General features: G+C 40.3%; 1 protein-coding gene across 6 annotated transcripts in view; it reads right to left on the reverse strand.

Moving 5' to 3' along the window:
- Positions 1-8410: 8410 nt before the first annotated feature.
- SORCS1 (sortilin related VPS10 domain containing receptor 1) overlaps positions 8411-27298 on the reverse strand; it is a 365332-nt gene continuing 346444 nt past the window's right edge. The window contains exons 24-28 of one of the 6 annotated variants that reach the window (XM_028730332.2): positions 21291-21390; positions 16604-16709; positions 16336-16496; positions 10694-10896; positions 8411-9394 (exon numbers count right to left, since the gene is read on the reverse strand). In XM_028730332.2, the coding sequence (XP_028586165.2) occupies positions 10757-10896; positions 16336-16496; positions 16604-16709; positions 21291-21390 (507 nt within the window). In that variant the 3' untranslated portion in view covers positions 8411-9394; positions 10694-10756. The remainder of the gene's footprint in view (positions 9395-10693; positions 10897-16335; positions 16497-16603; positions 16710-21290; positions 21391-27298) is intronic. The other 5 variants (XM_028730333.2, XM_028730334.2, XM_028730335.2 and 2 more) reach the window with 5 other exon arrangements.

Consider the following 27298-nt stretch of genomic DNA (forward strand, 5'->3'; position numbering starts at 1 on the left):
TTCTGATTGCAAATTCCATCTGTTAGCTATGCATGAAAGACCTTGTGTCAAGAGCTTGTCTAGGATGTAGGACATTCCTGAAAATATCACTAGTGTGAAGCATTATCTCAGAGTGTAGAGTTTAGGAAGTCAAGAATATGAATTTGAATATGGTCCCAATATAGAGCCCCATCTACAATGAAGTCACCAACCACAGCCATACAGTAGTTTGTCATTTTTAGATTCTAACATTGTAAACATCAAGTTTCCTTCAGTTCCTATTTCTAACCTAGTGAGTGTCAGCGAACAGCTCCATTTCCCAACAGAAAAAGGCACTGTGTGTGTATTTTAAACTTTGTAGGCAGTTTCGTGATGATGTTTTGTTCCGATCCAGAAGAAAATGCTTGTGACTATTTCCGAAGCAACATTCTTCTGCACTTTCTAATCTCAGCATATCACAAGCATTAGTCAGTTCTGCACTTTATTATTCCATTTCATGGTGAAATGCTGTGACAGTATCTCATTAGCTGAAGTGGGGGAAACAGACTTTAAAAATAAACCCTGCACCCAATAAGGATCTGTATCTACTACCTCAGGTTGTGTCATTCTGAGCAATGAGTGATTGGAGAGATGCAGGCAGTGGAGGAGACAAATTTCTTTACATTAAATTAGAGATCATCAGGCAAAGATAACATGCTCACTAGTTATGATTTATGGCTGTCAGAACTAATGCCATTGTCAGAAATACAAATGGGAAATCTCTGCATAATTAAAAAGAAAAAGCCAAATGTTCCTGACTTTCATCTTGCACTGTGTGAACTTTAAGAAGCAGTGCTGTTTAAGAACTTGAAATCACTAGTGTACTCTTATCTCTGCATTGTGTTAAAAATGAGGCAAACAGATATAGTACATTATGGAACTGGCACAACAGCATTTTGTATGACCTGCATCCACTTAACACAGAGAAAGTAGATTCTATGCGGATATAGAAAACATTTCTTAAATAAACCTCAGTATCTATTTATACATTTTATTTATCTGCATTTCACTGCCTATTTGTACATGTCTGTAAATCCACAGTATATGTGGACGCAGTATTTGCAAAAAGAAAAAGAAAAAAGAAAGGGAAAGGAAAGGAAAGGAAGAACAGAAGAAAAACAATTGAGAACAGAGTTTCCCAGGGCTTACTGTCCCTCCCCCAGTGCATTTTATTGTTGGAAGCTGATTCCTTCCAAAGGCTTATTAATATGATGGTGTAAGAACATGGCAGCCCATGCTGGCTCCAGCCAATGGTAAGCCATTCATGTGAAGTCTTGATAGCCACTCAGAACCACAGATTTTTAAGTGGTTGAAACTGTCAAATACCTCTATTAGTGGAGTCCTCATTACTCATTACTATTTTATTCACAAAATTCCTCTTGCTTCTGACTATTCTCCAGTGCACCAACAGGATCATAAGGGTGCTAAGCAAACCCATGTTCTTGAACCACACACCATGTGACATTAGTAGTAGCAGTTCCCTCTGAGCAACAGAACAGAAGCAGAAGGGCTGCATGCTCCCTGCCCATCTTCTGCAAAAGGTTGTCCAACAGAGTCACCAAGGCCAATTCTGCCCCAAACTGGACCTGAACCCGGGTTGAAATTAGTAGAGCTCTCCTCTCCCTTCACCTCATACCACCTCACAGCAATAGCAATAAAGGGAGAGACAGATATTTTTACCCAGCTGTGCTGCCAAATACACCAGTTCTTTCCAAGGATATCAGGACAAAAGGAATGAGGAGGTGGAAGGGGAACCAAAACAGTTTTATTAACAAATAAACAGCAGGCATGCAAAGCATAAAATAAAACATACCTGACAGGGGCTACCCAGTCTCCCCTTCAGCTGCCCGGAGCCCCAGGTAGAGCAGCAGGAGAAAGACCCCGACCGTCGGTCTCCCAGCATCAGGTCATTTGATCAGAGTAGAAGCTCTCTGGGCCCCTCCCACCTATCGCTTTTATAGCCTGCCTTGATGTAATCAAGTGCACCTGGCATTACTTACAATTAACCCAGGACCCTGAGATGGAATTAATACAGAGTGTCTGAGAGTCTCCCACTACCTGCAACCTGGCATCCAGCCAGCACCTTGCAACACAGAAGAACCCAAGAAACTCCCGAGAGGTGTGTGAAACACCAGAATCCAGCAGACCTCAAACTGGGGATGTTAAAGGGAAAGGGACATGCCTCCTAACTCCTTTAAATAAAGTTGTCTTCTGCATTTCCACTACACCAGCCTGTTACTATGTTAGAGAACACTCAGCAAGCCTATTCCTCATGTCAGGCCCTGCTGCCAGGATATCACTTACTCCATTAAGCAAGTTGCTCTTTCTTCCACATTAAATAGAAGGCCCTACTTTCATTCACAGAAGATATCCTGTTAGATTATTACACCGCAAAATTTTCTGTTTTTCTTAGCCAAATGGTGAATCTGGACCTCATTCACCCTCATTCATCATACAAAGGCCCTGGCCCTTCTGCAAGACTGCCCCCCAAGGCTGAACCGCAGTAGCACCTGCAGTGTGGAGAGAGCTTTGTGGGGCAGGATGAGACAACTGACTTGAGTCCCTTAATGAGGCAGCTGTGTAGGTTCTTGCAATGACTGGACGATTCTGAGTTATCACAAACATTCATGGACCCAAAACCTCACAAGACCCATGATTTATCACACATTGCTTGTAATAGCTTTGATTTATTTAGAGAAAAATGACGAGAAATTGCCTTGTTTCACGTCCCATGTCGATTGAACTGATGGAATCTTTCATTTATTATCTCCCCAAATAAGACCTAACACAGGAAAGGTTTCGTCTGGCACCTTTTAAAGTAGCGTGTTGTGCATTCATCAAGAGACCCAACTGGAACAAAATTGCTAATGGGGATGAAATTTACAAAGCAGAAGTGAAATTAAGAAGCCCTTAACTTCACCTACTACCCTTTCACAGTGGAAACTGAGAGGTGGTTAATCACACAGCAAGAGTAGTTGAACTAACTGGAAAGCGCCCCCAAAAAGGTGCAATCGGAAATTCTCATTTTACATAGAAAAAACACACACCTTTATGATGCAACCGTAATCCAAAGTGGGCAATGGTTGCTCTCTTCTTCACTGTGATCTCGTCTTTACTGATACTGTTCCCATATTCCCAGACTATTTCACACCACATATGTTGACCAGAAAATACCCACTTCAATAACATGACCTATGCATATGACCCTGCCATCATGCAGCCCTATTCAAATGTATTTCATGATGTCTGACCTCATGAAGCCATCTGTTCCCCGTTTTGTAGTGCAAGACAGAAAAATGTCAGCAACAAGATTTGATCTATAGATTTGGATTTGATCTATGCCAGTGGTTCCCCCAACTATTTTTCCCTCCCAAACAACTTGAAGATTGCTGGACGTATTGGTGGGCCACACAGGCATTACAATAAATACAATACAATACAATATAGGGAATAAAAGATAAAAGAAGCAATAAAAAGATCCATCTGAATATTCAGTGCAATGAATGTGCCATCCCCCATTTTCAACCACAAATGCCGAGGCACACTGCATTGGATTTAATGCACCATTCTGTTGTTGTGACCTGCTCTGCGACCTTAGGATGAAGGGTGGCTTCTAGTGTTGCTGTAGCACAATTCCTAGCATTAATAGCAGTCTGTGTTTCAAGTGTTTCAATTTCAAGTCATGGCTTGAAATTGATTTGGTTTCTAAATCTGCTTATACGTTAGAGTGATTAGGTAAAGGTAAAGGGACCCCTGACCATTAGGTCCAGTTGTGGCAGACTCTGGGGTTGTGGCGCTCATCTCGCTTTATTGGCTGAGGGAGCCAGAGTACAGCTTCTGGGTCATGTGGCCAGCATGACTAAGTCGCTTCTGGTGAACCAGAGCAGCGCACGGAAACGCCGTTTACCTTCCCGCTGGAGTAGTACCTATTTATCTACTTGCACTTTGACGTGCTTTCGAACTGCTAGGTTGGCAGGAGCAGGGACCGAGCAATGGGAGCTCACCCTGTCACGGGGATTCGAACCTCCGATTTTCTGATCGGCAAGTCCTAGGCTCTGTGGTTTAACCCACAGCGCCACCCGCGTCCCTTTTGTTAGAGTGATTACTGCCTGATAATTAAGGGTACAAGTCAGTTAGAAAATAAGCCATTTCAGACCCATTTATTTCAATGGGAGAGATTTAAGCATGAATGTTAATACTACAATGGAAATCAATGGGGCTTAGGCTTGATTTCACTCTAATACTTAAGCCAAAATTCTTATTTCTTCAATTTTACATTGTATGTACAAGTAAAACTTTTATTATTATTTTCGCAGTCAAGCAGTATACGATAATTGAACAAAACATCTGTGACTTTCTTTAGAGACAGAATCTGTTTAATAAATATGACTGTAAAAGCAATAAACAATAGCAATTATACATTACACTACATAGTATCCAACCAAAAGGGGGGGATTACATCAAAAAGTCATTTCAAAATTAGCAGTAGATCCAATGCTATAAGAGAGAGAAAAACATTCAAATTGACCTATAAAAATAACTTGGCTAACATTGGACTTCCATGGCCTATTAGAATTGTGAGGGTTACTATACAGTGAACATTGACTACTTTCCCAGCCACCCGAGAGTTACAGCTGTAGACACATGAGTGATGCCAAATCTTGTAGCAAAAGGTGCAGAGGAATTTGAGAAACCATCAGCAGCAGACATAAATCATTTAGAAGCTCCCACTTTTTCTTCAAATGTGTTCATTTGGGACTAAAATTCAACTTCTGAGGTGAATATATATCTATTTGCAGGGCAGCCCTCAGTTACATCCCTGACATCTTTTTTCACTTAGTCACCTCCTTGACATGTCTTAGCATTATGGCTTGCTGAGCTCCAAGCAAAAATCTTGAAGTTTTTCCAGAGATGCAACTGTTGGTGCTTACCAAGGAAGATGGTCATATGCGAGTTCTGACCATTACTATGTCTCTGTGTTCTTGTTAGTAGTAACACTCGGCTTCATTCTAAGGGGCTACAGATGAGAAAGTGACTATATAAATTTATATTGCACTTCCTTGTGGCAAGATCCCACATGGCTCACCTGCACTCATCAGCTGTATACTAAAAGCACGTGGCATGGCCAAACTCGATGGTTGCTCGGGTAGGAAAGGCCTAAAACCCAGCAACATGGGATCTTGCCATGTGGAAAAAAGGACCCAGTCTGGCCCAAATCTACTCAAAGAGGTGCAAACTTGTGATCTGAAGCACCCATCAGAGCATTCATATGAGAAGCCATAAATATGTGGTGGGGGTGTGGGGGTGGCAACTCACTTTTCATTCTCCCATCCGTGCTAAAATGATTGTGTGAATTGGTCTATAAACAATTTAAGTCAGGGTACCTATATTCAAGTGGATTTAACCCCACTAAATCAAACAGAAATTCACATTCTGATCCTAAATATTTGTATAGCTGTTTGAATACATCTAATGGCCTGTGTTGCAGCAGTTACATCAGCACCCTGTCATCTAGATTAAATACCTATCAGATTAAATTGCATTGGAGCAAGTTGTTTATAAATATGACTATGGTTTGCACATATGCAAATGATGGTTTGTAATATTCAATAAGCTCCACAGAAGACAAAAGGTGAGCCATATTTTAGGATAAGGCACAGGTGAGCCATACCTGTGTTTGCTGCCTCAACTCTAGTGACTCTGTCATTACTCTGTAGGGTCAAAACAAATTCAATACCTTGCTACGCAAATACGGTAATCAGAATACACAAAGAGCAGCAGGCTGAATAATAATAACCACAAATATTTTCTTGTTTATTTCCTAACATAACTTTTCTTTTCTATTTTTACCTGCTTACAAGAAGAAACAATAAGAAAGCCTAAGGATTGTGTTATACAGGAACTCACAAGAAGAAACAATAGGAAAAGATAAGAAAAGACAAAATGTATTAATATTGGAATTAGTTTCATAGGTTATATACTGTACATATGAACTGTATATGTTGCACATACTGGGCTAGACCTTTACGTTCGGAAATAACCAATAAAATGTTTATGGTTATTATTATTCAGCCTGTTGCACTTTGTGTATTGTGATTACTCTGTAGGGTACTGGCTCCCCCCTCCCCCAATGCCCACAAGTGCCATAGCTTAATAAGTGGTAGGCTGGCCAGCAACACCAGCACAACAGGACTGAAATGCAGCAATGTATTTGTATAGGGCTTTGTGCTCTACCTCCCCATCCTCTCTCTTTGCTGGAACTGAAGGTTGGAATTCAACTAGCATCAGCGTTATCTGATTTCAATGATTTTTAGGTTTCATTTTTTAAAGTCCTGCTATGTAATGAAGTGGTAGAAGAATGCATTGTAGGATCCTTATGGATCAGCCTATTAGTTTTTTGCAGCAGACCAGGAATTGTGTGTGTGTGTTTTAAAAACAGCAGTTAGTTATAATACTTTTGTCATTATCAAGACATTCACATTTTTCAGTACTCATTCTGAAATCCATAATCTCACAGTGCACACTTAACAATTTTAAGCTATAAGAGTTCAAGCATTTGAACTGTTGAATTTTTGATGGAGTCAGAAGAACCTGCACACACAATTCATTATTTGATTCAATTTAAGCAATCCCCCAATTAGCTGCAGACTGAATAAAGATTGCTGAAAGAGATGAAAAGGGAACCAGTCTTAGGTATGATCTGCAGCACCCTGCCTCAGCCTCAACAGAGGTTTCAGACTATAATTTCCATCATCCCTGACCATTGGCTGGGGGTGATAGAAGCTGTCTGCCAAAACCTCTGGATAGCACCAGCTTGGGAAAGGCTGCTTGACAGAAATCAGTGTGAACATCTGGAAGTAACTTGAATTGACTGGATTATTGACGTGGATATTAGCTGTTGGTACAAACTGGTTTCAGATGCCTGAAAAAGACTCCATCATTGCATCCAGTCACATAGAAGCCATTGAATACCAGTGTTTGAAGGCCTCAGTTCTAATACGAAGTGGCTAGTTCTTATACCCCAACTTTATTTCCCTAATTAAAGGGAATGGCCAAAAAAAGGATCCAATCCAGAGTTGGAATATGGAGCTCCCAAAATTAATTTGATACCACTATGATAGAATTGTAGGGACCCCGAGGATCATCTAGTCCAATATATCCTGCAATGGAGAAATCTACATGTGTACAGTGCATTCAGGAGAACTAGAGATCATGGGAACTGTACTTCCCATTATGACCAACTTTGTACTCCCCTAATGTGTGTGAACATAAAATATATTTGAAAGCCTGCAGCCCTCAGGTTGTAAATTGCCTTATCCAGATTATTACTGGACATCAGCACCAGTAGGGTGTTGGGGAGACAGTGCTCCAATCTGGACTTATTGGACTGTAATCAATATTGCACCAGCAGTGTTCCACTTTATGCAGTGGGACTCTCATGTTCTTATGTGCCCCCAAAATCTGCTCCAGGGCATCACCCAACCCTCTGATGTAGATATTGAAGGTGCATGGGGGTTGGAGAGGAGAGGATGGAGGAGAGGGAGTGTTGTACAAGTGGGAGACTGGGGAATGAGTGATACAAATTCAAGATCAATAGGCCACATCTGATGGACTAAATCTAGCTCCTGAAATAATTTCAGTTTAATTTGTAGCACTTGTAGCTAGACCTAGTTGTGATAAGTCCCTGGTGATATGATCAGAGCAGAGCAATGACAATGATTAATCTGAGTTCTAACAGCTTTGAAACTGATAGGAGGACATGTCTTGTTCATTAAGATGAAGAGCAGTGCATATAGCATGAAGATAAGAAAGTTTCACTGCTTTACTTTTGGTAACAGGTGTACCATTATCCAGCCATAGGATGGGACAAGAAATATTATGTGAGTGGACCTTATATATACCTTGGTGTCTTTTACATCCTCAGCTTGTGGGGCTCTCTAAGAGCACATTGTAAGAGCTTATTGTACTATGTGCAGCTCTAGCACTCGCACCAGGAGTTGCAAAACTATTATTCTTGAGCACGTCCTCTGCAAGCTGAAAGTGTGTTTTTTTTAGTTTTTTAAAAGGATTTGTGCTCATGATCTATACACTAATTGCTCGATCTGTTAGGCCAGATGGAACAATGGAGCAAAATAAATGTTTGTGTACAGTATGGGAAATACTGTATGCCTGCCACAAATTGCACTCAGCTTTCTTTAAAACTATTCCTGTCAGAATAGAATAGCCAGAATGCTGGAAAAAAACACATGAAGGAACTGATGCAGATGCTAAGCAGGACTGAATCAATTTGGACTGGATAGAACCATTCCTTTTTCATTCTTGATTGCAATGGGTATGTGCAGAATGTAACTAACAACAATCAGAGAGTGAAATGTATTTTATGGTTAGATACTTCAAATGTCAGTCTTGGAGTAGCTAGTTCTTTATCCCATATGATATGGATGGGAAAACTGTGTTTGATGGGACTCCAGCTCCCACCATCCGTTATTGCCTGCTCTGCTGGCTAGAGCTGATGGGAGCTGAAGTCCAGGAACATCTGGACAGCCACACCGCCCTAGACAGGCATGAAAGAAGGGACAACATATGTTTAGGAAATAATTTGATTCTGCCAGTGAAAGGAACTTGAGCTGCGTCTGGACCTTGAACTGTATCTGAACAAGCTAAAAACAGCTTTAGACAAAGGAACATCACAAGACAAAAAGTAAAAGTCCAAACAGAGACATCTGAAAAACATAAACAACCCCCCTAAAAACATTGTGATGCCATCAAACTCTAGTGCAGATTTTTTGTGAGTATTTGACACTGCATTCCTATGCATGTCTACTCAGTAGAAAGCCTCATTGAGTTCAGTGGGGCTTACTTCTAAGTCCGTGTGTATAGGATTGCAGGTGCAGGAATGTAGGCTGGAGTGGCAAATCCACCTACAATCTTGCAGTGCTAAAAGCATAAGTTATACCGAAAGTCAGGAACTTCCACCCCCTCCCACAAAGACCCCATGCACGTTCTTGGCCTATATTCATTATGAATCACTTACAAATTAAACCTTGATTAGAAAAGAAGAGAGAAGAGAATTAAGAGGAAGTGTTTTTTTCCTTCCTCTTTTACTCCATTAAAATAGAGCACCTGTACACTGCAGTTCCCAATATGTTATCCAAATGACATCCACATGCACAGGCTTAAAGCTAAAAACCCCTTTGTCGTCAGAAGAATCAAAAAGTCCAAAAGCAGTGATTGGTTTCCTTTTTTTCTTTTTATACATATATATATATATATCAGGGTGAAGGGGACAGAGATAGACCGGTGTCCTTGTTTCAAACATTTATACAGGTAGGGATTTCTTTTGTGCTTTGTGTCTCAGCAACTGTGGAAATACTTCCTGCGGCAGAGAAAAACAACAACAAAAGGAGAGTTAGCAAAGCAAGCAGGAGCAGAAAGTCTCTCAATATCATGTCAATTGTCTTTGGATTTAATTGTTTCTTCCTAACACACCATGCACCCAGAATATCTGCTTGTCATTTAGAAGGCAGACTGTAATGTCTTGTTCCTGTACTAATGAATATGACTTAACCATGTCAAATTATGGAGTGGCAGATGAGGGAGAGGAGGAATGGGACTAGCTGTGTTCCTCTGAGAAGCAGCACAATGCTTTTAATGGCATTTGAAATGAAATACAAGGTGTCAGAGATCTGACAATCTGCCGGTGCATTTGTCTTTGTGCAGAGTGTGTTCCCACCCAGTGACTGTCAGATGTGAACTGAATCAGTTTTCATATCCAGTGGTTAATTTTTAAAGAAAGAGCACCAGACGCTCTCATTCTGCATTTAAGCAGTACCTTCTGCCATAAAACTCCTTATCTCTGGGAATATCCAAAGCCCTCCAGCAGAACCGGTTGTCGTGAAAGAGAAATAGGGAGGGCTATGCACTAAGGATAGTGCTAACTTTCTGTCCCTCCAAGTTTTCTTGGCTGCCCACAGAAACATTACTGAATGGAGAATGTCTTATCCATCCTCCATAAGGATATGTCAAACTATGTTGGCAGCGCCTGTTGGCTTTATTTATTTGACAAAATTATTCTACCTAATCTGTCCACAAGGGGCCCTTAACCGAAGCCTTGCGTAAAACGAGCAACTTCAGGTGACCAGCTAGAATCCTATCAAAGCCAAATAGACTCTGTGACATCTTCTCCCCCAGATTAAGAAAATTGTTCTTCTGTCTGAGTGGAGATGTTCATTTACTTCTAATGATTCACTAAGAAGCAACCTTAATCCCAGACAGGTTGAGATTGGCTGTGATAACTCAGCGTGGAGCGAGAGACAACCCTCACATGCTCAAGAGATGCACTCTAGCTCTTTTTAGTTGTCAGTCTCCAAAGCTGAGCCTGGCATCATGAAATGCTCTCAGGCTGAGCCCTGGTAAGCTCGTATTAAGCCAAGGCTAGATCCAAAATAGGGTTGCCAGATATCCATGATTGCTTTGGACATAGAAGAACTGCCTGCTTTGTGCAGTGTCCTCATAGTTGAGCCTTGTGACTGGCAGCTCTGAAAGGACTCCATCTGCCCACTCGCTTCTCCATACTGACACTTTGGTATTTGCCCTCGGCAGACAGCCCCCCCAGCCCCCCTTCCACTCTGCTGACCGCCAGTCTACTAATCAGCAGGTCAGCAACCCAGCGCACCTGCGCCTGACGAGCGCTCCTCGTACATCTGACCGCCAGCATGCTCATCAGTAGGGCAACAGTCTATGCACTGTCTGGTCCTGGACTCTGGGCAGTCCTTGGCTGTCTGCTCACGCTCGTTGGTTGGTGTCCAGGATGTCCAGGAATTTTTCCTCCCAATAGCCTCTTGTGTACAAGAATTGGTCTTTGGAAATCTGGCAACCCTACAAATAACCCCAGCTAGAATCAGTTAGATTCATTAAAAGCACAGCACCACAAGGGCAAGGAGAGGGGGAGGAAGGGAAGCTGATTAAGAATAAAAACCACACAATTATAATAAGAGAACATATTTTGCATGCATTTAATCACCAACTGTGTACTTATAAATAAACTTCTATTTACAGAATTGTCAAAATGTGCCTCTTTCCTTGCTGCTGGCAGGTCTTGCTCTGTTCCTTACTCCTTACGAGCCATTTAAAAGGTCATTTTCTGGATAGATTATTGCACCTCTACCTTCTTATGACTTACATTCCGTGCCTTTAGAATTCTCCAAGTTTGAGTGCTGAAGGCCAAGAAAGCCAAATGTACTGTTCAAGGGATATGTCAGCCCAGACTTAAACTAGTGCTTAGAGTCCCTTTTCTAACAATGTAGAACTTGAAATTTAGGTATTGGAATATAACTGAAGTCAGTGATTCACACTTGCTGATGGAGGTGATGGACTGAACCCAAACGGTCACTCTTGCTAGGTCATTGTTTGATACTAAGGTTGAATTCAGGCATGGGGAATATTGCATTAGTTTTCCTGGTTATAATGCTATGATGTCTGTCTTGGTTTTCAACGGTCCTTTTACACCACATCGCCTGCTGTGAGATGGAACTGTGGCTTTTTGATTGATATACCAACATGTCCTGCTAAATTTAATTCATGCCAGTGGGCATGGCATGACTCAAGAGTAGATATCATTAGTTATGGTGCCACCCTTTATGTTCTTATCTGCTTCTGTTCCTTCATGAGTCACCCATGACTTTGATGGGAAATAACTGCACCCCAGCATACCACACCAAATTTCATTTCACAAGTCTCTGGGTTAATGTGGTCACAAATGGATTTTTCTGCAGGCAATTAACACAGAAATGAGTGCTAAACCTCCACAAGATTCAGCTAGATTTCCAGAAGGGGTTTTTGAGTATGAAAGGTGACAATAAACATGGAAATTATCAAGTGAGAAAATGTCAGGAAAATAGAATCAAGTGTTGTGTGAATGCAGCCTAATTCTGTTGAGCAGAATTTCTTTCCCTCTGACCACACATTTTCTTCTTCAGCCCCAGCCAGCATGGTCTGGGAAGAAGCAAGCTGTAGTTCAGCAATATCTGGAAGACCACTGGTTTGCCACCCCAACTTCAGCTCCATCGTCTCCTCAAAAATTATCTCTATTTGTTAGTTAGGTAGACTTCTCAGAAACCAGCACCATGCTTAGCCTGACCTAACTGCATCCACAGTCCCTGCCATTCTTCTCTTTCTCATTTCCTTTTGTATAGTCTCTTGAGATGCAGCTCTATGTGTAATAAGATTGCTCTTATTCATGTGCTTTTTCTCTTTCAGTTCTTCCACGTATGCACTCTCTCTGCAAGACTCCTGCTATTATTTCTTTTGAGTGGCTTCGTGTTTTCTCATTCAATTGGCCATGAAGACTTTGGCAGCAAAGTTGGCTTTATGCTTTCCCCTTGCTCATCATCTCTTTGTCTTCTCATTCCTTGCCTTCATTTAATATTAATGCTATTTCCCTTTTCTTTCCTATGAATTGTTGTTTGGTTGCTGTCCATCTGCTAGTCAATTCCCTTTCTTTTCTATTGCATTTTGACTAATGGTTAATTTTTCTCCCTGGATCCCATTTTTATCTTAGCATTTGTATTGATTCTCCCAGCTGCTTCCTATCTCCTCTCATTCCTGTCAGAACATTTCTGCCACTCTGGGGTCAAATATTCGTAGCATTTTGCTGCTCACATTCTGATCTTCCGATGCCCAATTCATGATTTTCTGAGTTTTTCTCATTGTTTTGCTCATCATCGTATTAATTTTATTCTCTTCAGAATTCAGTTCAAGAATTTATTTTGCTGTGCTTTTGCATCCATGAACCCTAGAGCTTTAAAAGTGGCTTGTGAATCAACAAAGAGTTGGATGGGACTGTGATAATGAGAGGGGTGGAAGAAAATGCCCCATGATGAATGTAAATATGTGTTCATGCATTTGTGAAAACAGGTTTACTGAGTTACAGCAAGATTTTTCTCAATGGTCCCCTATCCCCATGAAAGATGTTGATATGAAACGGACAAGATACCTCTGGTATATATTAGCACTGACATTAACAGCTATGCAGACACACACCCAACTGACTGAAGAGGAAAGTGGGCATAGCACTACAAACCTAACTGTGATTTGAAATAATCAGGATTTGCTTGGAGTTTGGAGTAAATATTTCAGGCTGCAATGGAGATTTATAAAGGTCTCCCAAGTTCTCTGGAACTCATGTAACTCCCCTGATAGAACATTTGTATATGAAAGTAAATGAGAATTTCTGTTAGTTTTATAGTGCATTTTTCCATTTTAAAGCTGTTATGTTGGTATGATTGAGCTGTAATTTAAAAACTATTATGTGAACTCTGTGCTTATTACATTTGTATCAATGAAAATGATGCAAAATTTTTTTGCTCAGTTTGCTCTTGTGCAGCTGAACATATAAGGTTCTATGGTGTGGTGGTTAGAATATCATACTAGGACCTAGGAGACCATGGTTTGAATCCCCACTCGGCCACGAAGCTCCCTGGGTCACCTTGGGCCAGTCGCTGCCTTTCAGCCTAACTTATCTCTCAGGGTTGTTTTGAGGACAAAATGAGGAGGTACAGTGGTACCTCGAGTTACGTACTTAATCCGTTCTGGAGGTCCGTTCTTAAGCCGAAACTGCTCGTAACATGAGGCACGCTTTCGCTAATGGCGCCTTTTGCTGCTGCCACGCCGCAGGAGTGTGACCTCTGCTCACATCCCAGGGCAAAGTTCTCAACAAGGGGCATCTACTTCCAGGTTAGCAGAGTGCATAACCCAAAGCATTCGTAAGGGGGACAATATGTAACACGGGGTACCACTGTATGCCACTTTGAGCTCCTTGAAGGAAAGATGGGATAGAATTGTAATTGTTGTTGTTGATGATGATGATGATGTTTGAATGGCATTCTGCTCATGCAAGAAGACTTCCCCTTCCTCTCGTCTCCCAGCATGCCCACAAAAGCATAAATTTGGGTGTGGGGAGGACCAATCAAATTTTTGAGGGTGAATCAAATTTTTGAAGGTGTGCAGGCAGCTGCAGGGAAGAAGAGAGGGTGGGGATGTTTCATTGTGCAAGCAGAAGTCTGTTACATTGGCATAAAGCAATGCGGAAACTTATCCTACTTTTATATCTGAGTATTAAAGCAGAAGATCGGCATCAATTGAAAAATGGATAACCTTGATTCTGTTGTCCTTCTCTTATGTGGTTTTGTGGTGATCCTAGAAGGAAAGGGTTGGCTTTGTTGTCAAAAGTGTATTCCTGCAAGAACCCCAACCCTCATAGTTCATTGCATAGAATACAAAAGAAAATAAATGGGGGAAAGTAAAGCTGTAGCATTTCAATTTAAAACAGCCCAAGTTCATTGAAGGCAATGGCATTATTCCATTAAATTCAGCTACTGCATTTTAAATGATTTGTGCATCGTACAGAATGGCATTTAAAATACGCCTTTTTATTTGGATATCCACAACAATTGTACCATCAGGTAACGATAAAACCAGGCAGAAATGAACTTTGCGTCTTGCAACACATTTTAATTATGAAGACTTTCAGGAAACCAAGATTTCTAGAATGTAGCATTTTCAAGTTATTCATAGAATCATTTGACTGAAAAGGAAACAGAGGTCATCAAGTTTAAATCCCTGCACTGAGGGACTGTTCCATATTTAACATTGTCCAACAAAATATATATAATCTAGATTATAGAGTGTAGAGGAAAGAGAGAGAGGGGAAAGAAAGAAAGAAAGAAAGAAAGAAAGAAAGAAAGAAAGAAAGAAAGAAAGAAAGAAAGAAAGAACATGTAGACAGGGCAGATAACCATCATGCTCAAATTGTATATCAGGCAGGAATAGTAAATCAAAACAAGGATGCTCAATCCAGAAAGCCATATAATATTTAAGAATGAGAGGAATATAATTTAGTAAAAAAGGTAATCAGGTGGTGAATAGCAACCACAATTCTCCCCCTTGGGAAGGGGCTGCACCACGAGCTTTGTGTGCACAAGGCCCCAGGTTCAATCCCTGGCATCTCTTGTATTTTTTTTGCTTTGTTTTGTTTTTAAAGCTCAGGGAGCAGGTGATGGGAAGGATCTTTCCTGCTGCCATTATGAGCAAATAATGCTGGGTTATAGAACCCAACGGGCTGACTAAGTAGAAGGCATCTTCCTATATTCCTCTGACCATGCAGCTACTTGTGGGAGGAGACATCTTTAGCCCATGTCCAGTTGGTGAGGACGACTTTCTCCTGCACTGACTTCCCCAGATTTCTGCTCAGGCACAAGCATGAGGCAAGAATCTCCTTGCCACATGATCAAATGCTAGGAAGATTGGTAACTCACATGATTCTATGTGCCCTGCAACAATTTAATGTTTGGTGAACATAACCAGTTCCTGCAGAACTTTACATACATGCATCTTGTTTGCTTTCCCTTTTGGCTGAAACCCTCAGGCTGTTATCATTGAAGACATTTCCACTGATATCCTGCCAAAACCAACTGAGTTAACTGAGGACTGCTACCGAGAGTGTGGTCTGCAGTCTGTCGTATTAAACCAAGCCAAGGAACACAAACACTGTAGCACCAAAAAATAATTATTATCAGTTTTCTTGAAGTAGCACTGAAATCTCCCAGACCACATCAAGGCTACTCTGGATAACATTGTTAGCAAAGTACATCCTCAATCTATCTTTTCTTTCTTTCTCAACAGATAGACTACACTAATGGGAGATGGCAAAATTAAAAGTGCTATGTCTCTATGCATCCTTTGCCAGACTGCTTCCTACCTTCAATGTAGGTGGGCCATGTTAGAGTGACTATTCATGGGAAGATATTTTGAAAGCACAGCACACTTTATCTGAGGCCCTGTTGTTTCTAATGTTCTATAGGGGCTTGCCCTAAAACGTGAGATGGAATAACAATAATTAAATCTATCATGCAGTGAAGACAAAGTGCTTTGCAATTTGCTGGGAGGCTAGCGAGGTGGAGTTTGCACTTTCCCAGTAACTATCACACAGCTTCATAGGTACAAGTAAACTTCATGGCAGGAACTGTGAACCAGAAACTCATAAACATTTCCCTGATCACACAACTTTCTTGTTTTCATAACCCTGAACAACTGCAGAGAGAGTTATTATAGTGAAGACAAAACTTCACTGTGGATTTTCTTATTCAATAAATAGAAGAGGAGAAGTAAAGATCTTGGAGTTAGTTTAGACCAATTTAGAGAGAGATTAACAGAGCAGTGGGAAGAGTGTTTTAGCAGAGGAGGTTGGAAGACTCAGAATAGATATAGCCAATGAGAATGCAGACTTTGACTAATTATTGGCTGCTGTAGTTTATTTACCTATGGGCTGGGTATCCAACTTCTCATCTACTAGTTGTTCTGGGGTCATCAGCTCCCTTTGAGGGACATTAGGCATGCTTTCACTTTGACTGCCTGGACTGACCATCTCTTGATCTTTCTCATTCTGCATCTGTGCATAAACATTAATGCCCGGAATCTTCCTAAAACATTAACAGAAACCATAATTGGCGTGTATGCTAAGGTGCTCTTTGCATTATGCTTTCACACCTGACAGAATAATGGCAGGGAAAGAAGGAAGGAGTCATACCTTTTGAATTTGTAGATTACAAATACTGCCAATCCCACAAATACCACGGAGAGCAGCATCAGCATGGCTGAACCACTGTGGCTAGGTGTGACATCTATGAGTGGGGCTGTAAAAAGTTAAAGAAAAGTTTAGAACATTAGGTCCCAAATGTTCTGATAAGGCTTTCTAACTAGAGGATGTATTTATTTATGTTTACTATGCCTTGGATTTAGAAATCTGCCCTTCTTTGTTGTTATGTGTCTTCACAGCCAATTCACAAACCTCTCCCAACAGACACAGTTGTTATTGGTCCTCCATTTGGAAACCACATCTTTGGGGATCAGTTAATGGAGGTATAAAATTATATACACACCACCAAATCAGCCTACACAGAAACTGCAAAGTAATCATCACCCTTTTCCTGGACAGCTGCCTTTGATGTTTCCAAATTTCTCATCCAGAGGGCTGTACTGTATTCAGCAGAAACATACAATGTCATGTGAACTGAAAATTACAGAACCTCCACCGAGCATCTAGGACTTGTGCTTGCACAATCCCAATCCAAAACACAGTAGTATCTGGACCAAACCATGCAGTGGTATGTGGTCTCAAAGGCTGACTGAGGACTGGCCCTGCCAGAAAAGCAGAATGTACTCCTTCCAAATAGCTGGCAGCTTTGTCATACTGCTCTGCAAATCAGTCAAAGAGAACAGCCTGTCCTCACTAAATTCCCCCCCTCAGTTTCTCCAAAACCATGAACAAAAGTATGCTCTTGTTAAGATGATTCTGAATTTGACCTGGGCTTGGATGCTGTAGCAAACATACTAAGCCACCACCAGTGCCTTTACCAATCCTAACTAGTTTGTAGAAACTGCAAATAAACTGGAAAAATATACTACTATATCCAAGGTCAAATCTTAATGCAACTCTGGCCAGATTGTGCATGGGCTTTTCTCAATGCAATAGACAGGTTTCATGTAAAATTCAAATGTGGAAACATATTGCCATACATGATAAAGTTACCTGCTGAGCATGGACGTGGCACTTTGTTTTATTTACAGATAGTTCAAGTACTTAATTTTTCACTTAGTATTTATTTGGATGGAATATCCATTGAGAAAACAAGAGGCAAATCCCCCAAATTCTCTCTGTTCCCTCTGCCTCCACATCAATGTGTTTGTGCTCTGCTAGAGAAGGGAAAAGAGACCTCACTACTCTGATATCTAGCACACTGTGCACCAGCCCCCAAGTAGCACACAGAAAATGTAGTTGAAAGGGGTTAAGAAGGCAATTCTTCCCCAGCTCAGATTAAAATTCCAAGCCAGATAAGAATTGGGAGCTCAGAATGTTCATTTTGTTTTCGAGGCAAGCATTGTAAGTCCGGAGACGTTTATATTCATTCTTCATGCTTTTGAATAAACATTCTAAGAATAAACTTGGTAATCTTGAATAAATGGGCTTTTGAATTTTTCTGGGTTGGGGGGGATGCGGTTGGGGTGTGGTGGGACAGAGTGGAATGTGGAATAAACCCAAATTCCCTGGTCATTCTGGATTATTTAGGCAACTGGAAATAAAAAACGAAGATTTCATTTCTATCCTGTACCATTTGACTAGCTGGTTTTTTGTTCTGTTTTTAAAAGAAAGAAATCAGCCCATTGAAAAGGTGACAGCTGCCTATTTAGAGGACACTTTTAATTCAGTAGTGACAGGAGTTAGGCATTTTTTCTTCACCTCCTGTAGGTTTTTCACACTTATAAAGAGGACATGCAGATATTTGCTGTGCTGCTAATTGGATAGAGGAGCACACAGCCATGATCCCAAGAGAAGCTATTAGTAAATCTGGCTTAAGAAATGCTTTAAACAGTGACTCGTTCCTTATGCCCTTTAAAAGAATGTTGCTGCTCTCTGCATGCACTATTCCCAGAGCTCTGTGCAAAGACCCTTTCTCACACAGGCAATTGAAATTTTACCCAAAAAGAGATCCTCACACAAATAGCAGGAGCCCATTGCCTTGTGATTAAAAGTAGACTTAAACTCCAACACCCATCAGCTGCAGACAGCATGGTCCATGGTAAGGGATGATGGGATATGTAGTCCAGAAATATTGGGAGGACCCTAGGTTGGGAAAGACTAGGCAAGAGTAGAAATCATTAAATTTATGAAAGTAGTTTGTTCTAGCTGTATTTAAACTGTGAACACATTTGTGACATTCAGCCCTAAATTGGATTTCTGTTTGTTTGTTAAATATTTAGGCTAATGGGATCCAATTTTTTGTGAAAAATCTTAATTATAAGTCACTTAAATGCTGCCAAGGAAGTGTTAGCCAGATACTGAGAAAGTGCAGCTCTACCCACCATTACCAAATGACTGATTAAGGTATTAGAAATTGTGGTGGAAATGGCAAATTGACCAATACCATTTGTAGAAGGCAAGCAAGATGCATATATTGGAGGAAAAAATGTACATTAGCAGAAATCTGATGGGATGAGGCTTTTGGGTGCAGATTAGCCAGGTAAGGCCAGCTGATGAAACCCTACTCTCCTTCTACAGTGGATAAAGTGAAATCTAGGCCTCAGTGAAACAGGGAAGAGGCTGGATTAAACAGCGCGTCAAATCAGCTTTCACCTTTTAACTAACATGAAATGAACAGGAAAACGTATCGTCTGATTTCTGTTCATGCACTCCTGTTCCCCACTCCTCCTGCAGAGCCAGGAAGAGATTGAAAGTGCCTGCTTCCTTTTTCAACCAAGCACAGTTTTAGGCAAAAAATATATATGCCAGGACTGTGGTTCAAGGTGGCTTCTTTTCCTAAATCAGTTAACACTAACCACTTTCTCCAGCTCTGGTCACAATGAGTAACCACAATTATGGTTTATCCACACTTCCTCTTGCCCTTGAGAAAACTGCTCTTTAGTGCTCAGTCAGAACAAATGGCAATTGGGTTTTCTGTGAGCAAGCAGATGCGTGGATGAAAATGAAAGCAAAAGCTTCTGATCTCCTAGGCGCTGTGTCAGTGCAGAAGGTCTCAGGATCAATCCCCAACAGCTCTAGGTTGGGCCTTGAAGAACTGTTGCAGCCAGCACAGGAACATAGCCAGTGGGACTCATAAATGTAAACTATGGCATGAACTTCATTATCTTGATGTAGAATGCATTTCGGCTGAACTGGTCAGGTCATAGCTAGTTATTATTTTGACTGACATGCCAAATTCATGTTTTACAAACAGTTCTCGGGATGAAATATGCATCTTATAGGAGCCACAACAGCAAAAGGAGTCCTGAATTAATGTTGATACAGAGTAGACATAGAATCACTAACAATAATGCTGGATATTGTTAATAAAAGCTAGCCAAGTAAAGGGTCATTTTATTCAGTTTACATACGCATTTCCCATTGACACCAACAGGGTTTGCGCACATGAAAACAGTGGCAATCTTTGTGCGTGAATCATTGAAGATCACAGAGTTAGCAAATAATACTTACAATGCAGCTTAAACACTTTATATAATATTAGATTTATTGGGATATAATGACAAATGGGTTTGTGTTGATAGATTTTTAAAGGTATCTTGAGAAAACTGGCAACAAATTTGTAGCAGTTTAGGAAACAAGAATGTCACAATCCTGCAAACAAGGCTCAGCTGATTTGTACTTAATCTATGATTTTACTAATTAGCCAGCAAGGAATGGAAAATGAGAAAAGGGGGAAACTCAGCATTGCCATCATTATCATTAAAGTTAAAGTGAAAAGTGTCTGAATTTGGAATTTGACAGATTATTTTTCCACATTTATTAAAATTCCAACTTGCAAAGAGGCATTCAAATGTTGTTTATTTTAGATACCGGCAACTAAGGGTTGAGTTGTCTGTTTCAGTTACATACATGACTGGTACAAAGACCATTCTGTCCCATTTAAATACTAACACACAACATTATCTTACTTACATTTTACAATGTGCTCCAAGGACTGCTTTTTAACTTCTCTCTCTCTCTCTCTCTCTCTCTCTCTCTCTGCTTAGAACTGTTACAGCAGCTGCCATGAGCCTTGCAAATGAGGCCACAAAACCCCCATGGGAGGGCATGCCATACCTAAACCTTTTATGATAAAATAAAACCAAGCTACCTCCATGCCTCTGAATTGATGGCAATCACAAGAGGAGAGAGTACTGTGGTGCTTATGTGCTGCTTGCAAGATTCCTGAAGGCACTAGTCTGGCCACTGCAAGAACAGGATACTGGAACAGGTGAGCCTTGATCCAGCAGGGCTTTTCTTATATTCATGTACCCATAGGGGTACAATTTTTTTCATCATACAATGGCACACTCAGGGTGCAGGGACATTGGAGGCAGGGGCCTTGTATACAGCACCACAGCCACTAAGTGCTTCATTCCTTCCTCTACAATGTGCTCTTTAAAGGCCATAACAGGCTGAGTGAAATAGCCATTCCAAGATTTGTAACACATACAGACTGCAACCCTAAGCACACTTGGTAGCAGTGAGCTCTGCTGAACACAATAAGGCTTCTACCTGATGTTCCAAGTAAACATGCATAAAGCGTTGATTGAGCTATTTTCAATATCTTGCAATAAAAATACAAAGTATTGCAAATACCAAAAAAAAATTGACATTTCCACAGTGCTGCCACTGGAGAATTCATAATAAGCTGTGCTAACAACACTGGCAGAGGTTTTTAGGAATCTATACCAACCTGCTGTTAAATGGGCAGCATGGACAAGGATTCGAACCCCAGGCTTTAAATCAAACTGGATGGCATTTTGGTTCAGTTTCTGGACCAATATATCTGAAATCTGGAATAAGAAATTATTGTAAAAAATAAAATATGGGTACAATCACAAAGAACAAGAACAATGGTCCATCTGGCCTAGTATCTTGTCAGACAGGGACTGTTAATGGATGCTTCAGAGAAAATGGCATAAAAGGTCTGAGTGCAGTTATGAAATGATGCTATTGTATTCACCCCTCTTTTTTTTTTTTTAAAGTGGGTACTGTATCTATGAATGCTTTCTGATTGAGGTTTCTTTCCGCAATATTACCAGTTGGTGATTGAGGCTGTTACAAACAGTGGAGGAAGCTGCCATCTTAAACTGAGAACCTATTCAAAAGTATTGAACTGTATGTGTAAGCATAGGTTTTACACAATACACACCACGTAGCCAAAAAATAAATAAAAAATAGGTCACTGGGCATTGCAGTGCTCTGTATCAGGGTTGTCACCATTGATATGGAAAGAGCTTTTCACACTAGTGCACTGTCTGAGTTCAGTACTTACTTCCCCTAGATTTGGCTCAGGATAGAACACCAAAAACTCACATAGCAATGGACTGAGCTACAGAGAAAGTTATGATAATGCTACAATGGCTCTGACTTGAACCTAGATAAATGGGCATGAATTTGTGGTTATACCTACACACATTCGAACTTGAACCTTCTCTTTGTCAGCTCTAGGAGTGTGAAGATGTTTCGACTCTATAATCTATATCCCCAAGAAAATGCTTTGTGCACATCCCAAGACAATATCAAGACACAAGAGATGGGCCAGTGACTCTAGAAATGAAATCCATTCATTTCTGGATTGGCGAAGTAAATGACAATATTTCTCCTTTAAACTTATTTATGGTATTCTAGACTTTTTCTTATGTTATCCCTCTCCCCTCTTCTTGTGTCATTTTCTTGCTTCTTTCCTTTCCTTTCTCTGTTTCCTTTCACTTTTCTCCTTTCTTGGCATGGGAAAGAAGGAACTTTGATGTAGGATAGTTTTTGCTACATATTGTTACACACCCACCCACCACACACACACACACACACACACACACACACAATGGGCTGGTGACTTCTGATGGTTTACTCTGGGCTACAGTTCGCTCCAATCTTTCCTGTTAAAGAAATCAAAACATATCTGTCTCATGATATGACTCATTTTCATCTAAAATCAGCCATACTAAATGAAGCAGAAAAAGCACCACCCCATCGGAAGTCCTGACACCCATGCCAGCAGAAGAGCAGAAGGTGGATGAGGTCAATGAAGCTGCTATTGGGGCAGAGAGGGTTGAAGGTAGCTACCAGAGGAAGCTTCCACTCATGCATTCCACAGGTACAGTCAATATATCTGTGGTGGAGAGGCTCTCCACTGCTAGAGACCAGCAGGGTACGGAAGAGCAAAGTGGAGGGATGCTTGTACCACTTCCTAATCCTCTTTATTGGAGGTAAGAGTGTTAATGCCTGTCAGTCTAGATCCTAGCTTATCTTCTGCTCTTACACACCTTGAGAATACTATTCTAAGATTACTCTCTTTAGTGATATTTCATTTTTTAGTTGATTAGCTTCTTTAAGTCCCCATTTATAAGCATGTGGCAGGTTCTTCTGGAGCAAGTGGTCTGTCCTAAGTATGGAAATATTTTTAGTTCAATTATATTTCTAAAGGCCAAACTTGATACTATCACATCAGCTGCAATCCTGACAATGGTGCTCTTTGCATCTTAAAAAACATTAAATACAAAGATACAGTCAGTATCATGCCTAGTTGAGCCTTCTTCCCAGTTTAGCTGTTGGACTTCCTTTTATATTTTGCATCTCCTTTTATTTTTTTATGGGAATATTAAGTGCAATTAATTAACTTAAAATTAATTTAAAAAATCAAACCTATTTTGAAAAAGGAAAAGGAGACAGGAAAATATAGGAGGCAGTCTTCAGAGATGACAGACACAGTGAGAGACATATGGAATGTCCATCTGCACTCATTTTTTAAATAAAAAAAGATAACATGTGCAAGAAATTTGGTTCTCTTCAAGCTTAGTTCAATGTTCAGCATGTAAACAGATTTCCTGATTAATGCTGAGCCAAGAATAGTGTTCCAAGCTATCAGTGGCCAATATGAAATGCAGGAGCCAGAATTATTTTAAAAATCCAATTGTGATAATAAAAAGTTGCTGATAAATCCCTCACAGTGACCAATAAAAATCAAAACATTGATTCCCATCTTAGCAGTGTTACAGAATTAAACTAAATCAACAAGAGGCTGCGAATGGCCTTAAAATGATGGGGATGTCCTTTCACGCCTGATAATTTCTCATGAACTTTTGAAAATGTATGAGGGCTTAGTTAAAACAAATTACATTAGGGAATTACATCACTAGTTTATGGAAATAGAAGCTACATAGATCTCTGTCACAAGATGACTGCCCAAAAGTTAACTTTTGCTTTAAAAAAAGATGTAGTGATGTGAAGCACTCTTCATATAAGTTACTAAATGTGCATTATAGGAAATGTTTTGATCGTTCCAAATATTTTTCATGTTTTATGTATGTTGAGTATTGAAATAAAAAGGGGAAGGGTTTCTGTCTATTAAAAAGACCGTGTCCTAATTGTTAATCCTGTGATATGAGCCCTGTATGTGTGTGCTGCAGCTAACAGAGGGTGGCAAGTCTGACTTGTTATGTTTGTAAATTCCAGTTGCAGATGTAGGAATCATGCAGATTCCCATACAGTTCAAGGCAGTCTGGGACTGTGCAGTCCACACAGAAACTTGAGGACTAAAATTTTGCATGTGACCTTGTGTCTACTAGACTAGAATACTTTGTCAGTTTTGAAACTTGCCCACTTGTACGCAGTCTCAAGTGCTCTTCAGTGACGGTTTGGCATGAGAGAAATCCAAAAGTATTTTACAATTGCAACTGCCCAGGAGGGAATTTGCAGCCATGACAAGTAATGTTCCATAGCACCAACTCAGTGTAAAAATGTGCCAACTTTTCCAGAAGGACAGGTGGCCTTTTACGGTTCCACGGCTGCAACTCCAGCTTGGACGCACCGAAACAAAACATGAAATGATATCTTGGATGACAGCCACCACAATATAAACTGCTCTAAAGTACTAACCAAGAAAGTAGAGGTCATAGGAAGTATGATCTGTGGCCTCTAATTTACAGAGCTGTAATAGTAAGAACAAATTGAATGAAATATCTGAAGGGTACCCAAACCTCTGGAGGTAAAAATAAATGGCTGGTTCAATTTCCATAGCAGAATTTACACAAAATTAGATCTACAACACAGTCCACCTGCAGAGTGATCAACAATGTCCCCAAAGTTCATCCAATCAGCAAAAAGCTCCAATCCAATCAGCAAAGTTCAATCCAACTAGCAAAAAGCACCTGGGACAACAACAACAAAACAAATTAAAAAAACACCTCAATTGTACATGTTGTTTTGTCCCAGTCAATGTAATGGGTTGAGAAGATTGGGGTGGCGGATCATCAACAAAAAGTGATTCAGTGATGTAGGTTTAAGTGTGCAGAAAGAATTTTATTGTTGAAAGGGTGGGGAAGAGCTTAAGACAAAACAAAACAAAACAAAAATCACAAGAAATATATTGACTAATACCATTAGGGTGCTGTTTCTTTTCTTTCTTTCTTTCTTTCTTTCTTTTTTTTTTTTTTTTGTCTCAGCCAATGCTAACTTACTGGGATAAAGAAGAAAAAACAACCCATGGCTTTTTCAAAGAAATACTGATTCAAGGAAGCAGACTTTGTGTGCCCTTCTTCTAACACAACATGACTATGACTATGGCTTTGGGGTGGGGGGCATTTTACTACCTACCACAAGAGATACTGGGATTTAGCTTGGGGCAGAATCTCTCCCGAAGACAGGAGTGCCTGGAGTGCTCTGGTCCATGGGGTCACGAAGAGTCGGACACGACTAAACAACTAAACAACAAGAATCTCTCCCACCCAACTGTTTCTGGTATGTTTTATAGGGTTCTAGAAGCTGCAGATCTCATGCTGAAGAAAATAGGGTGGGAAATCCAAGGGCATGAGCCACCATTTTTATTTCCTGAAATCGTCCACCTACAAGCATCCAGTAGACAAGTTTGCCTCAGGAAGGAGCCTGAGAACAAAGCCTGTAACAGAAGCACAGTGCTATGTAGAACAGGACTGAAGATGTCATTTTATTTTTTTATTTTTCAAAATCTATCTATCCAATATGATCTTTTAAAAAGTTAACTGGTATTACATAGTACTCTGCTTCATAATAAATGAGATATTAAGGGGGGAAATGAATACATAAATCATTTCACTTTACTGTTGCACTATTTTATTATCTTATCAGATCCTAAGGTTCCACAAAATAGCAAGGCTGATGTGGAAAGATCAGAGAATGATTAAAAAAAACAAAACAGTACAAGAACTGCTCTCCTACACAAGCCCCGTTGAAGTGAATGGGCATAAGTTACCATTCATTTCAATGGGGCTTATACGCAAGAACATCCTGGGGAAATTTCACTCTCTGCCAATGAAACAAAAGGAATTTAAATCTGCCTGCAAAGCCATATTTTAATGTTTATTTCAGCCATTTCATCCCCTCCCTTAAATGCAGTTCTCTCTAGTTCTTCATTGCAAACAATTTGGAAGCAGGTTACAAGTTGAAATAAAATACACCTGCATAAAACATTGATACAAAAGGGGGGAAATAAAATGCAATAAAAAGAGCAACGACAGACCTGACATTTATTTAATTAACAGCATTTTAAAACATTAGAATCTAGTTATACTTTTATGCCTTTTCTCGGAATTAGACACACACAGGTCCAAATTGCCTTATATTTATGCCCAATGGCTGCCCTATATTGTTCTCTTGCTTTTATGCTGAAGATGAAGCTTCTCAGCATTGCAAAACACCTAATTTAGAGTCATCAAGAGTTCTCCCCTGTGAAAATAATTAGGTCTCTGAATTAGTTTTGGTCCTTCACATAGCTTCATTGACTTTATCTGCTTCATTTGCAGAATTAGACGCAATGTGCAAAAATGTTTCTTTGTAATAAAAGCCATTCTTTGTCTATCATTCTCTCATCAACGGACATATAATGAATAATAACAACAAATAATTTGTAAAAAGAAAGAGAGGGGGAGTTAATTTACAAAGAGAACAAAACAAATTTAATTTGGCTTCTGGAGTAGTTCTGCCTGAATAAGGTCTGCATTTCTCACACTGTGTGTGCCAGAAATCTCAGTATCCCTCTGCCTCCCATAGGAAGCCTTATCTTGGGTCAGATCATTGACCCCTCTAGCTCAGTATTCTATAGGCTGACTGGCAGAAGCTCTCCAGGGTCGAATCATGGCACCCACAGCACGAGAAGCAGATGCTCTACCACTGAGTGAGACACCTGCTCCTGCAATTCCATTTACATGGCACTGGGTTTACACATATCAGTCGGCAACTCTCTCCTGCCCAATCTACTTTCAATTCTGTGTTGAGATCCCTGCATTGCTGGGGTTTGGGTTAGAATGTACAGTTTTGTACCATTCTTATTCAAGATGGTGGACTGAACGTTTCAAAACTGCACCGGTTTTAACCATTTCTTTCATACCCGAACTGATTTGTATGTGTGTGGTTTCTAAGCAATGTTGGGCACTTTCCCCTAGTGAGATCACAAATGAATAAAGAAGGGTACCTAGAATAATAGTCAAATATTTAGAGCTAACCCGGGCAAAAGGAAAGGAGAGGAGGAACAGATGAAGGCAGGAACTGATGTATGTTGCAGCAAAGCATTTATATGCATTGCCTCTAATGGGAGGAGGGAAATTTTGGGGGCCAGATCAGGCATATGTTTGGGACTAGAAGTTTGGGACTACAATTCCCATCATCCCTAGCTAACAGAACCAGTGGTTGGTGATGATGGGAATTGTAATCCCAAACATCAGGAGG

The sequence above is a fragment of the Podarcis muralis genome, chromosome 6 (assembly GCF_964188315.1).
Source record: "Podarcis muralis chromosome 6, rPodMur119.hap1.1, whole genome shotgun sequence".
Classification (NCBI taxonomy): domain Eukaryota; kingdom Metazoa; phylum Chordata; class Lepidosauria; order Squamata; family Lacertidae; genus Podarcis; species Podarcis muralis.